Below are 15,517 nucleotides of genomic sequence, written 5' to 3'. Positions count from 1 at the left end.
GACCCAGACTGGGTTGGAAGGGGAATAGAGTATAAAAGCAGAGAAGTCCTGCTACAACTGCACAGGGTATTGGTGAGGCCACACTTGGAGTACTATGTACAGTTTTGGTCTCCGTGTTTAAGGGAAGATATACTTGCATTGGAGGCAGTTCAGAGAAGGTTCACTAGGTTGATTCCAGAGGTGAGAGGATTGACTTATGAGGATAGGTTAAGTAGGTTGGGCCTATACACATTGGAGTTCAGAAGTGGTCTTATTGAAACTTATAAGATAATGAGGGGGCTCAACAAGGTGGATGCAGAGAGAATATTTCCACTCATAGGGGAAACTAAAACTAGGGGACATAGTCTCAGAATAAGGGGCCACCCATTTAAAACTGAGATGAGGAGAAATTTCTTCTCTCAGAGGGTTGTAAATCTATGGAATTCTCTGCCCCAGAGAGCTGTGGAGGCTGGATCATTGAACAGATTTAAGGTGGAGATAGACAGATTTTTGAGCGATAAGGGAGTAAAGAGTTATGGAGACCGGGCAGGGAAGTGGAGCTCAGTCCATGATCAGATCAACCATGATTTTGAATGGCAGAGCAGGTTCGAGGGGCCAAATGGCCTATTCCTGTTCCTATTTCTTATGTTCTTCTATTCTTATGACTCAATTGACTGGGGTTTTATTGAGTCTTGTGAATATCGCATGGCTGGCGAAGCCACTCACAATGCAATAGCTCAACAACTATTTTAAGTTGAACTTTAAATCAAGTGCCCTCAAATTTGAAAATAAAACTTTAATGGTAACTTAGATCAAATTAAAATTTGGTTGCCGGGGATGATGATGCACTCCAGTTCCTCCGGTGCCCATCTCTCATGGAAGGCCGTGAGCGTACTGGTGAATACCGCGTGCTCCATCTCCAGGGACAACCTGGCACGAACATAGCCGTGAAAGAGAGGCAGGCAGTCAGGCTGAACGACCCCCTCGACCACCCGCTACTTCGACCGGTTAATAGCCACCTTGGCCAGGCCTAGGAGCAGTCCTATGAGGAGGCCCTCTGACCTGCCTGCTCCCCCCGCACCGCAACAGCTCTACAAACCTGTAAGCATACTCACAGGTGCATACATTACAGTGGGGGCTGGGTTAGGTAGGGACCCTGGATCCAGGAGGTAGGTATAAAGCCAGTAACCTCCTAGATGCAGCAGACCCTGCCTCGGTTTATCTGCTGGGTTTCATGAATTGTGTGAAACTTGTCCACATGCAGTTAAGCACAAAATGGAGGTGAAAAATAGACATCCGGCCTCACTATAATACTTAAATTGATGTATCAGCCCCTGGGAGAGTGTTGGTTGCCCCCCCCCCCACCCCCATCCCACCTCCTTTAACCCAGAAATGGGCGGGTTGGAGGTAGGATCAGGTCGGGAATCCCATTTTTAACAATTCAACTGGCCCCCACACTCCAAAACCACTCATTTGTTTAGGGGAAAATTCCAGCCTGAGAGACAGAGAGAGAGACAGTGAGTGAGAGACAGAGTGATAAACATAGAGACAACGAGAGATATAGAGAGATACAGAGAAAAAGAAATAGAGAAGAACACACAGAAACTGGGAGACAAAGACAAAGACAAAGAGTGAGTGAGAAACAGAGAGTGATAAAGTGAGTGAGATATAGAGAAATAGACATAGAGAGAAAGGCACAGATACAGAGAACAAAAGTGAAAGAGAGGTAGAGATAGATGCACAGATATATTTCTGGAGCTATCCACTTCGGGCGGAGTACACTGGAAGAGCAAATTCAGGGCCTGTGGCTTTAAGAAAACAAAAGGCATTTTCTTACCTTCTCAAGCAAATAGTTGTTGATATGTCCACCGGTGGGGTCCCCTTTGAAGTTGAAGTTGATGTCCATGTACTTCCCAAAGCGGCTGGAGTTGTCGTTCCGATTCGTCTTCGCATTCCCAAAAGCCTCAAGGACGCAGTTTGATTTCAGCAAAGTATTTTTCACACTGGCGGGGAGGTGGTGTTGGCGAGGGGGAAGAATATATAAAGTACATGGTCAAAATAAAATGTCCTGCTCTGAGGCTACAGGTAGCACAGTGGAAATATCAATCTCTAGAGCTGAGGGTAAAGCTCCAAATATTCACTCCCCTTCAAGAGAATTTTCAAGCGCCTTTAACATAGTAAAACATCCCAAGGCACTTCACAGAAGCGTAAACAGGCAAAAATTGACACAAAGCCAAAGAAAAAGATATTAGGACAGGTGACCTAGTCAGGTAGTTTAGTCAAAGAGGTAGATGTTAAGGAGGGTTTTAAAGTAGGAGAGAAAGGTGGAGAGGATTAGGGAGGCCAGAGATTATAGCCCAGATTGCTGAAGGCACGGCCACCAATGGTGGGATGAAGGAAGTGGGGAATGGACAAGAGACCAGAATTGGAGGCCCGCAGAGTTCTCGGAGGATTGTAGCCAGTCAAAATGTTGAGAAATGGCTTAGTATAATTCAGTAACAGTTTCAGATTTTTAAAAATTCATTCTCAGGATGTGAACATCTGGCAATGCCACCATTTATTACACATACCCAGTTGCCCTGAGAAGATGGTAGTGGGCCTTCTTGAGCCGCTGATAGCGGTTTTAATACAGCTGAGTGACTGGCTAGGCCTGCTTGCGTGTGAATCACTTCTCAATTATTAATCAGCAGGATTTGTGTTTTGAGCCAATGCACAAATTGTCAGAGATGCCATTATAATTTTACACTCACAACATCCCTCTGTCTTCCCCAAGTATAAACACGGCATCATCCATTCGCCATCTCCTCTGTGCTTCGATTTTAAAATTGTTATCCTCATGTTCAAATCCTTGCATGCCCCTACCCCTCCCTATCTCCTCCAGCTCTACAACCCTCTCAGTACACTGTCTTCCTCCAACTGTGGCCTCTTGTGCACCCCTCATTCCCCTCACTCTACCATTGGAGGCCATGTCTTCATCGTTCTTGACCCTTAGCTCTGGAACTCCCTCCCTAAACCTCCTCGCCTCACTACCTCTCTCTCCTCCTTTAAGATGTTCCTTAATGCTTCCCTCTTTGAACAAGGTTTTGGCTGGCTGTCCTTCTTTGGCTCCGTGTCAAACTTTATCTGATAACACTCCTGTAAAGTGCCTTGGGACACTTTACTACGTTAAAGGTGCTATATTATTCCAGGTTGTTGTTGTATCAGATCTAGGGCTGCGCTTAGATAAACTTGGTATAACATGAAATAAGATGTGTGGGATTTGCTCTTACCTCTCAACCTCCACCCTCTGGCTGGGGTTGGTGATGGCTGCAATGTACTGCATTATATATTTACTTGCCTCTGTCTTGCCGGCACCACTCTCACCTGAAAATATAAATGAGGAGACATCCTGCTTTAATCCAGTATCTGTGGCAGAGCCTGTCACATTTTTTATATAGGTGCAAACAAGAAATACAGAAGATGGTGGCCAGGTGACAGGAAGTTACAATATAAAGGTCAGCCAAACTGGGCATGCATCAGCCTTAGTTCAGTTTGTAGCATTCTCACTTCTGAATCAGATGGTTGTGGGTTCATGCCCCACTCCATGAATTAAGCTCATAATCCAGGCCAACACTTCTGTGCAGTACTGCATGAGGCTTCGTCTGCACTCTCAGGTGAATATGAAAGTTCCTACGGTACTATTCGAGGAACAAAGTTGTCCTGGCCAGCAATTTTTCTTTTTTTATTCATTCTCGGAACGTGCACATCGCTGGAAAGGTTTGCATTCTTTGCTCATCCGAATTGCCCTTGAAAAGATGGCGGTAGAGGGCAGTTAAGGGTTAACCACATTGGTGTGGAAGTGGAGTCACATATAGGTCAGACCAGCTAAGGACTGCAGGTTTCCTTCTCATGCTGCCCTTTGGCGACATCTTCCTTACACTGACGACAGCCAACTCTACAAAGTATTGCAATTGTGTGGGACAGGCTCGGTGGAGCCGTTATTTTTCGTATGTTTCGTATGTTTTCATAAGTAGCTGTTGTTGAACCAGTTTGGTTTTTAACAATAATCCGAGAGCTTCATGGGCACTTTTACTGATGGTCACTTTGTCCTTCAAAAACAGATTAACTGGTCATTCATTTGTGGGATCGTGTGTGCAAATTGGATGCTGTGTTTGCCTACAAAACAAATTGACTACACTTCAGAGGTGATTCATTGGCTTTGGGACAGCCTGTGGGTATGAAAGGTGCTGCAGGACTTTCTTGGTTCCTGTTCTGTTGGAAAGCAGATACTGGAAGCTCATCTAATTGAAGTTTTCTAGACCGTGAAGGGAATAGAAAAGAGAAACTGGTCCTGGCAAACTGCTCACTGTGGTGGAGGGTTCAAGTACCAGGGGAAATGACTTAAAAATTAGGAAGTTAACTGTTGAGTTAACTGAACTCAGACTGCACTTTTAAAAAAAAATAAAATGTAATGAACTTATGGATTTTTAAATTAAATTCTCAGAATATGGGCATCGCTGGCAAGGCTGGCATATCTTAACCAACTCTAATTGCCCTGAGGTGATGGTGAGCTGCTTTCTTGAACAGCTACAGTGAGTGTGGTAAAGGTACTCCCACAGTGCTGTTAGGGAGTGAGTTCCAGGATTTTGACCCCGTGACGATGAAGGAACAATGATATATTTCCAAGTCGCAATGGTGTTTGACTTGGAGAGGAACTTACAGGTGATGGTGTTCCCATACGCCTGTTGCCCCTCTCCTTCTAGGTGGTGGAGGTTGTGGGTCTTGGAGGTAACAAACTACACAATGCTTTGGGCCCTGTTCATGAGTCTCATCCATCATAGGCAGTCCCTCGAAATCGAGGAAGACTTGCTTCCACTCCAAAAGTGAGTTCTTAGGTAACTGAACAGTCCAATACGGAAATTACAGTCTCTGTCACAGATGGGACAGACAGTGGTTGAAGGAAAGGGTGGGTGGAGAGTCTGGTTTGCCACACACTTCTTCCGCTGCCTGCACTTGCTTTCTACATGCTCTCGGCGACGAGACTTGAGCTGTTCAGTGCCCTCCCGGATGCTCTTCCTCCACTTAGGGCAGCCGTTGGCCAGGGACTCCCAGGTGTTGGTGGGGATGTTGCATTTTATCAAGGAGGTTTTGACGATGTCCTTGTAACGTTTTCTCTGCCCATCTGGGGCTTGCTTGCCGTGTAGGAGTTCCGAATAGAGCGCTTGCTTTTGGAGTCTTGTGTCAGGCATGGGAACAATGTGGCCCGCCCAACGGAGCTGGTCAAGTGTGGTCAGTGCTTCAATGCTGGGGATGTTGGCCTCATCGAGAACACTAACGTTGGTACGTCTGTCCTCCCAGGGGATTTGCAGGATCTTGCAGAGACATCGTTGGTGGTATTTCTCCAGCAATTTGAGGTGTCTACTGTATAGCTCTGCACATCTCTGAGCCATACAGGAGGGCGAGTATCACTACAGCCCTGTAGATCATAAGCTTGGTCTGATAATACTATATGGGGGATTTTAACATTGCAGGGAGCAGTTAAAATGGACTGGCTCTATTTCCTACTCAGTTCCTGCCAATTCGCCGATGGTTTTGGTGACAGATGAGGATCTCACAGGAAATAAGTTTTAGAAACTTTCCCTGGTGGGAAAAGGAGGAGCAGAACTGCTCCTCTGCGCCCCACAATGAAAGTCCTGGGGCTAGATTTTCCACTTTTTTTGCATGCATAACGACCACTTAACATCTATTTTACCGCTGGAATGACATATAACGCCCAGATATCGCCCATTTAGCCACAAAATGGAAACTGGCGCCTATTTTTCGGACACTTATCGCTGAGCGTTACTTTCCCCATGTGCGTAATGCCGGGAAAAAATAATACCGCTTGCCCACTTTGTTTGGCCGGAATCATCAGAATGGCCGAAATCCACGCCCATAATATCACCCAGCGTTAACTTCCGCACGTAATTAACGGCGAAATTCAATAATACCGACCGCCCACTTTATTTTGTTGTAAAGATCACATTTGCTGAAACTAACGCCCAGGAGATCGTCCAGCGTCACTTTCACCACCTCGCACACATCTCGGCCACAATATCACTCGCCCAAAACACTGCCCAGAAAAAGTGGAACTAACCAGATCTACTCACAGCGGTATGAACGCCATGTTCTAAATCACATGTCGCATCATTTAAAAGGCTGCTCTGCTTCAACCTCGGGTGAGTTCGGATGTACTCTGGGAGGTCTTTGGAGGTGATGTGAACATCTGAACAAACATCTTTATCATACTGTGAACGATTGGAATTTAATAGGTGTCTTCATCGGGACATTCATTCTTTGTGACCAATTGGTGGAAAGCAGATAGCTAGTGGAATGGGGCCTGTCCTTTCTCACCCTCCCTTGATGACCAATTACATGCTGCAGCCTCGAGATGGCAGAAGATATGCTCCACATCATTATGTGCCCAATGGAGGACATGCCAGACTGATGAGGAGGACCAGACGTTACACCACCTGCAAGTACAGGGAGAAGCAGTCTTACCTCAACTTGCCTGACACCACTTGCCTTCGGAGACTGCGCTTCCACAAAGAGGTTATCACTGAGGTATGTCAGCTCATAAGGGAGATCTGCAGCCTACCAGCACCATCAGTTCTGCACTGTCCGTCGAGGTCAACGTCACCGCCGCACTATCGTTCTACGCGTCAGGTTCTTTTCAGGCCTCGGCTGGTGACATTTGCGGTCTGTCTCAGCGTGCCATACATTGCTGCATTAGACAGGTCACTGAAGCCCTGTACGCACACAGGATGGACGTCATCAACTTTCCTATGACCTGGGAGGCTCAGACTGAGAGGGCTTTAGGATTCTACCGAATTGCAAACTTCCCCAAGGTGCAGGGAACGATAGACTGTACGCACATCGCGATGCGGGCACCTTTTCAGGATGCAGAGGTTTGCAGGAACCGCAAGGGATTCCACTCCCTGAATGTGCAACTCGTTGTTGACCACCAATAAATTATACTGGCAGTGAATGCTAAATTTCCGGGCAGCATCCATGATGCTCACATCCTGCGTGAGAGCACTATATCTGACTTGTTTAACAATCAGCAATAAGGTCAATGCTGGATGCTTGGTGACAGAGGATATACCCCTCTGCATGACACTCACACGGAAGCCGAGAAGCGATACAACGAGAGCCACAGAGCCACTCGCAATACCATGGAGAAAACCATTGGGGTGCTTAAGCAGCGCTTTAGATGCCTGGATCACTCAGGAGGCGAGCTCCAATATCACCCTGAGCAGTTAGTTCAAATCGTGGTGGTGTGCTCCATGCTGCACAACTTGGCTATCAGGAGGGGTCAAGAATTGCCAGACGACTCTGACAGTCCACCTCAGCAGAGAGAGGAAGAGGAGGATGAGGAGGTGGACGCTGACATCGGCCCAGACAATCAGGCTAACGCTGAAGCCATGTAGACTGCATGAAAGGGCCCATGGTGGCATGGTAGCTGCAAGACTCTTACGTCAGGAGCTCATAAATGAACGATTTGCCTGAAAGAATGTTGGTTTTATTTACAAAGCTGACACACTGCTGGGTGTGCAGGTCATACATCAATGGTGGGCATCACTTTTGTGACAGTTAAAGTTTAAGTTGATTGAAGTTAAGTGTCATTATACCCTTTAATGTTAAGGAATCACCAGCGTGTAACGGTGCAGCTATCTGAGCCAATGCGCAACAAGGTTTTGTTAAATAAAAAACATTTAAGCCGAACATTTGCCTGAAACCATCAGTGTTTCTGTAAAAACCAACACTCCTCCCCCCGCCACCCCCACCGTCACTCCGATTCTCCTCCCCACTTCTACCCCTTCCCCTTCCCCCCCTGACTCCAAACCGCCTGGCCGAGGAGATCCTCAGGCGATGCTTCATTGGTGGGGGGCGGGGTTGGTGGATGATGGCCGAACTGCTGCTTGAACGGATATGGGAGAGGACGGTCCCGAGGTGGGAACGTGCTCCGAGCCAGAAGCAAGATGTTGCTCCTGGCTCCCATGTGTGGTTGGCAATGGGGGTGCGGCACCTTGGGGTGCAGTGCCGTGCTCCAGGACCACTGGGAGCTCTCTGCCACCAGTGTTCCTGGCTACCAGCTCCAGGGCGTCCTCCATCCCTTCTTTGTTATATCTTATTTGTTGGACAAAAACTCGGTGTCAACTATGTTCTTGGTGCTTAGTAGGCGTTTTGCTGCTGGTGAATCTCCCTCGTACTTCCCACAACAGCCAAACAAGCACACACCACACCCACACACGCTTTCAGTCACTCTCTGCTCCCTCTCTCTCTCATGTAATGATGACCCCTGACCTCCTGAATCGCAGGAAACGAGCATTGCCATGCCGTTGTTAAGGACGACGACACTTTATGGCAGAAGGTCAGAGAGATTTAATGCTAATTCTCATTTCATATCGCTCGTGGTGACACCCAATTTCAGAAATGGAGACTAGGGCCTTTGAGAATGGGCAACAAGCCGTTGATCTGAAAACCCATTTTAACTGCCCACGCCAGAAATAACGCCCATTTTTGGGCGATCTGCACAAAAGTGTAAAATCTAGCCCCAGGCCTCTGTAGCCTCAGGTTCCATTCACCCCCACCCTCCCCCGACCCCGCCCCCACAACCCATCTGACCCTTACAATATCACCCCCACGCCCCGGACTTACATTGCGGCTGGGAGCCTTGTCTTGATGCAGGCATTTGGGCCTTTCGTACTTTGTTCCCCCCTCCACCGCTTAGCTGCCGAATTCCTGCAGCTGACCGATGGCACTTAAAATATGGCCTGATGGTTAAAATCTGCTGGGCCTCTGATTAAGACCCACACTGGGATTGATATTGCTCCTGTCAGCCCTAATGCTTCACTGCCTCCTCGAGCAATATGTTCCATATATTGATCATATGTGTGTATGTGTGTATTTCTTGTTTGTGTGCAGGTACCTGTGTGACTACTTGTGGGCTTACGGTGGGTTGGTGAGAAAGTTACAAGGGTTGTTTTCAATCTTCGTCCTCCGGACGGTAATCTAATGTAGCAAATTGCCCACCCTTTATAGAAACCACCACATTTTCATTCTATTGAAATCAATGGAATGAAAATTGGGTGCAATTTATATAGGGCGGAGTGTCACATCCCTATCTATCCCACATGTACACAAAACACTAAAATCTAGTGCAATGGTACAAAAAGTAATCAAACAGCTAATGAAACATTGGCCTTTATCTCAAGGGGATTGGAATTCAAAAGTCCCATCTGAAGTAGTGTTCAGTTCTGGACAATGCACCTCAGGAAGAATATACTGGCCTAGGAGGGGTGCAGTGCTGATTCACCAGGATTAAACTGGGGGCTTAAAGGGTTGAATTATGGGGACAGGTTACCTAAACTTGGCTTGTAGTCTCTTGTGTTTAGAAGGTTGAGAGGTGATCTAATTAGCATTTAAAATGATAAAAATATTCAATTAGGTAGATAAAAAGAATCTATTTCCTCTGGTGAAGGAATCTAGAAGAAGGGGGTACAGTCCTAATGTTAGAGCCAGGCCATTCAGGAGTGAAATCAGGGAACACTTTTTCACACAAAGGGTGGTCCAAATCTGGAATTCTCTCTCCCAATCTGGTTCAATTGAAGCTTTCAAGACTGAGATCGATATATTTTGTTAGGTAAGGGTATCAAGGGATAGGGGTCAAAGGTGGGCAAATAGGTTGAGGTACAGATTAGGTATGTTCTAACTAAATGGCAGAACAGACTCGAGGGGCTGAATGGCCTACTCCTGATCCTATGTTACACAAAGCTTTCATTCTTATTTAACCCTCCTATCCCCAGCTAGTTATCTCAATCACACAACCGGGTGCCGTAGATGAATTCACAAAATATGTCAAAGAGTCACGTCAGTAACACAAAGACACCAATCTTTTCAGTTTTGAGCCTCCAGTGCCAAGATGGTTGACCACTTTTTTAAAAATCACTGTTGAGGTCGCTTTCAAATGATGTGAATGTCATCCTCTAAAATCTGCACTCTGGAATTCTCTTCCTAAACCTCTTTGGCTTTCAGTCTCTCTCCCTGTATTCAAAAACCTTTCTTATTAACCATGCCTTTGGCCTCCCACCCAATTTCCTTCACAACCTAGTATTGCTGCATCACCCATTCCCACCTATCCCTCCATGTACCTGATATTACAATATACGTTCCCTTGGCTCTCACCTGATATTACAATGGGCATTCCATTGGCTCGCATATCTCACCTGATATTACAATGCATGTGTCCTTGGATCTCCTCTTCATGGCCTTGTAAGCTGCATCCGCAATGGCGAACAAGTGTGGTGGTCTTTCATACAGCTCCCTTCCCTTGTAGTGCTCAATCATATCTCTTCCATATAAATCAATCTGCTGGTATGGATTTACTGAGACAATCACCTCTCCAATGTAGGTATAGATTCTATTCTTATCAAACCTATAGGAGAGGAAAATAAGCAGTAATGTATGTTTTAATACGATCAGCAACAAGCGATGTTTATCTTTGACCATGCCACCCTTCGTTCTTCATTTATTAGTATTCTTGACCTTACTGTCTCCGTCAATCTCAACTTTATCCTAATATCTCCTCCATTGCTTAAATTGGATCCAACAAGCTGAATTTTGTCTTTTATGTCCTCTAAGTCCAAATATTCTGTTTTACACACTCTTTCTCATCCCTGAATTTCTCTTCTGTGTTTAAATCAGCACCACTATAGCATGAGTCCTTTCTCTAATTCATTCTTTCTCAGGACGGTAAAAATGTAGAACTTCTAATGGATATGGTAGCCTACTGAAGGTGATAGTGGAATATAGAGATCACAAGTACAAATCCCACCACAGCAAGTTGTGAGCTGGCACCAGAAAATGACCATGAAAGCTGTTAGATTATTGTTTTGAAACCCAACTGGTTCACTAATGTCCTTCAGGGAAGGGGATCTGCCACCAACATTCCTGCTAAGTTGGATGTCTGAAGGTCCTGTGCAGGTCAATCACCAGTTACTCAATGGGACATATTGTGCATGAGTGAAATTTTGAATGGCTGCGCAGTCTGTTAAAGGAACCGCACACCCCCCCAAAAATGAGGGGGAACATTGCCTTCCACCCCTACCCAATCTGGCCTACGTGTCACTCCATTCCAACACAATGGCCAGAATCTTACCAGCCTGCAGGTGTGAGTTTGGAGGCGGGTCCGCTGTCAAAATGGCCGTGATTGACAGCGGGGCGGAAGTTCGCATTGAACCCACCTCCATGTGAATTTCCAAAGTAAGAGTTTTAAAACATAGAAAAATGTCATTTAATCACTCATTTTTATATTAAAAGCCCTGTCCATTAAGATAAGTTTATTTTTAACCCTATTAAAACATTTTTTTAAATTCAAAAAATAATTTGTTTTCCAAAATATTTAATTACATTCAATTTCAATTAATTTTAAATATGTGAGGTGTTTTTTTATTTATTGTGTTGTGTTTTTTGTTTTAGGGGGCTATTCTCATTGATAGTAATGGGAGCTCATACAAACGGAGTTCCCATTATTATCAGTTAGAATGCTAGATCCATTGGTGGTCCAGGCTCATGTGATCTCAGGATATGAATACGATCCTGGAAGACATGTTCCCGTACGCTGGCCTGAGAAACTTGGCCTCCGTCTGGAATCCTACGTTCCTCCGGGGCCACCAAGTATTTTTGTAATTTTTTTTCGGGTCGGAGGTGTTCGTCCGAAGGAAGCCTCCCAAAATCTCCCCCCTCCCCAATATAATTAGGCTGTGTGCCTCAGAATTAACCACTATTTTAAATTTAAACCTGGCTGGCCGGAAGTTTGGATTTTGGAAAACCCGGAACCTGGATTCCATTTACCTGCTGAATCTAGCTTATTGCTTCTCCCACACCCTGTGATCGGACACCGCTCTGACCCTTCCGATCTCCCCTCTGGCCTCCGACCTCCCCTCTGCTCCTGACCCGATCTTCCCACTCCCCCCCCACCCCTGGCCTCTCCAATCTCTCCCTCTCTCCTCTCTGCTCGTCAGCTGTGTCCTGGTGCCAAAGGCCTAATAAAAAAAAGACACATTTAGATAGCACCTTTCACGACTTAAGGACATCCCAAAGCACTTTCCAGCCAATTACATACTTTTTTGAAGTGTAGTCCCTGTTGTAATGTAGGAAACGGCCCGTTCGCCTGACAGCCAGCCAGTCAGCCTCTCAATCTGGCTGGCTGCAGCTGGGAAACGGAGACAACAAATGGTAATCAGGTCCTGCCGTTAAATACAGCAGGGCCTGAGAGAAACCTGTTCTTCCAGGTATTCCCATCGCAAAATAGCTCATCTACTCCCTCTCGGCCTCCAAGATAAGGGGCCTGAATGTCTACGACCATAATTTTAGTGCGGTTCTGCAGAAACGGCAGAAACCTAGGCCAGGACGTGGATACTCCGAGTCCCAGCCTAGTACCCAGAGTTCTGGATGGCTTTATGTGGTGGGGCTGACGTTCTGGGACCCCAAATGTTGGATAATGAGTATCAGTCAAACCAATGAGATATTTTGGTACTACCTGGAGGCTTCAGGCTAGCATTGTGACTCCTGAAAACTGGGGAACCATGTTTTTTGTTATATTCTTTTAAATTCTCGCTATATGAGGGGGTCACTGGGCCCAATGATACCATGTTTCTCGGAGGGGCAGTCCGACAAACCCTCACTCTCTGACCTGGACGGTTTCTCTCTTGGTTGATATGACGGCATCCCAGATACCCCTCTAGTGTTTGGGGGTGCCCACCGATGGTAGGGAAATGAAGGGATCTCTGCCTGACCCACAAACTTTGGTGATATCAGGAAGCACTTATTCACACAAAGAATAATAGAAATCTGGAAGTCGCTCCCTCACAAAACTGTTGAGACTAACTTAATTGAAAACTGAGATTAACACATTTTTCTTAGGTAAGGGTATTAAGGGGTATGGTGCAATGGCGGGTAAATGGAGTTGAGATACAGATTGAATTGAATGGCAGAATGGCCTAAACGGGGCACCTAATTTAGGGGATGAAGGAGGCCACTTATTCCTTGGGAGGTAAGAAACTAAATGGGGGGAGAGGAGCAAAGAGATTCGGGAATAAAAAAACATACTTCACTAAAAGTAGCAACACAAGTTTTTTACGGGACCTACAGAAAGGCAGCGGGAACAGAGAGGATAACTTGCTACCCTACTTTAACTGCCTTACTTACCTGGTTTCCGCCAGGCGGGGGGGAGTTAAAATCGAGGCCAGGAAAGTAATAGCAAGACAGAAGAGCCAATGAATCAGTGTATTATTTTATTTGTAGGTGGTCACAGTGTATGTAATTGACTGTTATAGTTTTCAGTTCATCTACATTGTTTATATTCTCTCATGTACAAAGTGTTCAACACCTCAGAAAGTATCGGCAGATATAATGAGAGAACTTTATGATTTCACACTGCTGGCTGTGACCTAACGCCTCAGCAACGCATTGATAAGGCAGCAGAGGGTGGTCAAAAAGTTAATGGGCACCGTAAACCAGTGCAATCGATTGCTTGATGAGAACTGGAATTTTTTTTTACTTCCTTTTTTTTTAACCACCTGACTGTCATCCACACTACCCTGCAGCTGATCAGTAAATCCCTGGGGAATTCCCAGCAATCGTTTAATGTATAAAAACATTAAAATAAATATCAAGAGCGAGGAAAGAAAAATAAAAATAATGAAACTCTTTCATTTTTATAGCTCCTTTCACAGCCTCAGGATGTCCCAAAATGCTTTACAGCCACTTAAGAATTTTTGAAGTGTAGTTACTGTTGTAATGTAGGGAAGTGCCGCAGCCAATGTATGCACAACAAAGTCCCATAAACAGCAATGTGCTAATCATTTTTAATGATGTAGTTTGAGGAATAATTATTGGCCAGGACTCCCCAGCTCTTCGTCATGTAATCTTTTTTGTCTGCCTGAGAATGCAGACAGGGCTTCCTCTGTTTAATGTCTCATCTGAAAGACGACACCTCCGACAATGCAGCACTCCTTCAGTACTGCACTGGAGTGTCAAAAACAATAACTTGCATTTATATAGTGCCTTTAACACAATAAAATGTCCCAAGGCACTTCACAGCAGTGTTAGCAAACAAAATTTGACATCAAACCACATAAGATATTAGGACAGATGACAAAAAGCGGGAGGTTTTAAGGAGTGGCTTAAAGGAGGAGAGAGAGAGACAGAGCAGTGGAGAGCTGTAGGAAGAGAATTCCAGAGGTTTGGGCCAAGGCAGCTGATCTCAGAGGGTTGTAGGGCTGGAGAAGGTTACAGAGATGGGGAGGGGTGAGGCCATGGAGGGATTTGAAAGCAAAGATGAGCATTTTAAAATTAAGGCATTGCCAGACCGGGAACCAATGTAAGTCAGCGAGCAGAGGGGTGATGGTGAGCAGAACTTGGTGCGAGGATATGGGCAGCCGAGTTTTGGATGAGTTCAAGTTTATGTCGGAAGATGGGAGGCCGGTCAGGAGAGCATTGGAATAGCCAAGTCTAGAGATAAGAAGGGCATGGTTGAAGGTTTCAGCAGTAGATGAGCTTGATCTTTTATGCTCAAGTTTCTGGAATGGGGCTTAAACCCACAACTTTCTGACTCAGAGGCAAGAAGGCTACAATGAGCCACGGCTAACATTTAAAGGTTATTTGGTCCATCGACCTTGCCTTTCTGGAACTCTAACTCCCCCAGCCGAGCATTCAACTATATTTTAGGTGCCCCCTAGAGTCTTTGATCTCCTACCCTGATTGATTATTTCACAGGCTTGACGAGAGCACCACTTTCCTAGAATTTGTTTTAAATTTGCTGCCCTTTAATAGAAATATCTTGCCATCTTCTTCTACAATCTTGACTCAAAATGTGGTGTGCTGTGGTCACTCTGTCTGCACCATTTCATTTTCTTTTCTTACACAACTCAAAAAGTTTTTTTTGTTGTTATTTCCTCTGCCTTAGTCTCAATCTCTCACCGAGAGAAAAAAAGCACTGAACATTAAGCACATTGAACACAGAAAGCATTAAATTCCCCATTCTGTCTCCCTTTCACCCTCTGACCACTCCCCATCCCGGCACTCACCTCATTTTCAAATTCGCCAAGAACTCCTCAATGGTGAGGCTATCCAATAAGACAAAGTCGGCTTTGCCGAACTCCAAGCTCTCCTGCTCAGCCATTCTTTTTGACAGGCGTGGCGTGAGCTTGCCGGTTAGGAAGTGGTATGAGCTCAGCTTAGGCTTCTTCCTATTAATGCACTGACAAGCGTGGTAATCACCCGGAAGGCGCTAGGGTTCCAATCAGCTGGGACGCTTCTTGCATAGTCACAATCTGTGGTCGCAGCCTGTTTCCCCTCAACCACCTTAAGTCCCTATTGCTAGACACAGCACGAAAACTATTGAATCAGGAAGTTAAGCGTGTCAGGGCAAAATCAGGATAAAGGATTTTTTTTGTTCATGCGAGGTTCCCATGGTAAAAGTTTGATATTCAACTACCGCCCCCCCCCCCCACAA

The 15,517-nt window shown here is 45.6% G+C and overlaps 1 protein-coding gene across 1 annotated transcript in view; it reads right to left on the bottom strand.

Moving 5' to 3' along the window:
- The window catches only part of LOC139276891 (unconventional myosin-Id-like), a 168,311-nt gene extending 153,107 nt beyond the window's left edge, over positions 1-15,204 (bottom strand). The window contains exons 1-4 of the mRNA XM_070894890.1: positions 15,090-15,204; positions 10,227-10,435; positions 3,249-3,342; positions 1,817-1,982 (exon numbers count right to left, since the gene is read on the bottom strand). Coding sequence (XP_070750991.1) covers positions 1,817-1,982; positions 3,249-3,342; positions 10,227-10,435; positions 15,090-15,184 — 564 coding nt within the window. The 5' untranslated portion in view covers positions 15,185-15,204. The remainder of the gene's footprint in view (positions 1-1,816; positions 1,983-3,248; positions 3,343-10,226; positions 10,436-15,089) is intronic.
- Between the last annotated feature and the right edge of the window lie 313 nt (positions 15,205-15,517).

This window comes from Pristiophorus japonicus, chromosome 1, assembly GCF_044704955.1.
Source record: "Pristiophorus japonicus isolate sPriJap1 chromosome 1, sPriJap1.hap1, whole genome shotgun sequence".
Lineage (NCBI taxonomy): Eukaryota > Metazoa > Chordata > Chondrichthyes > Pristiophoridae > Pristiophorus > Pristiophorus japonicus.
This window is presented reverse-complemented; position numbering and strand designations above follow the sequence as displayed.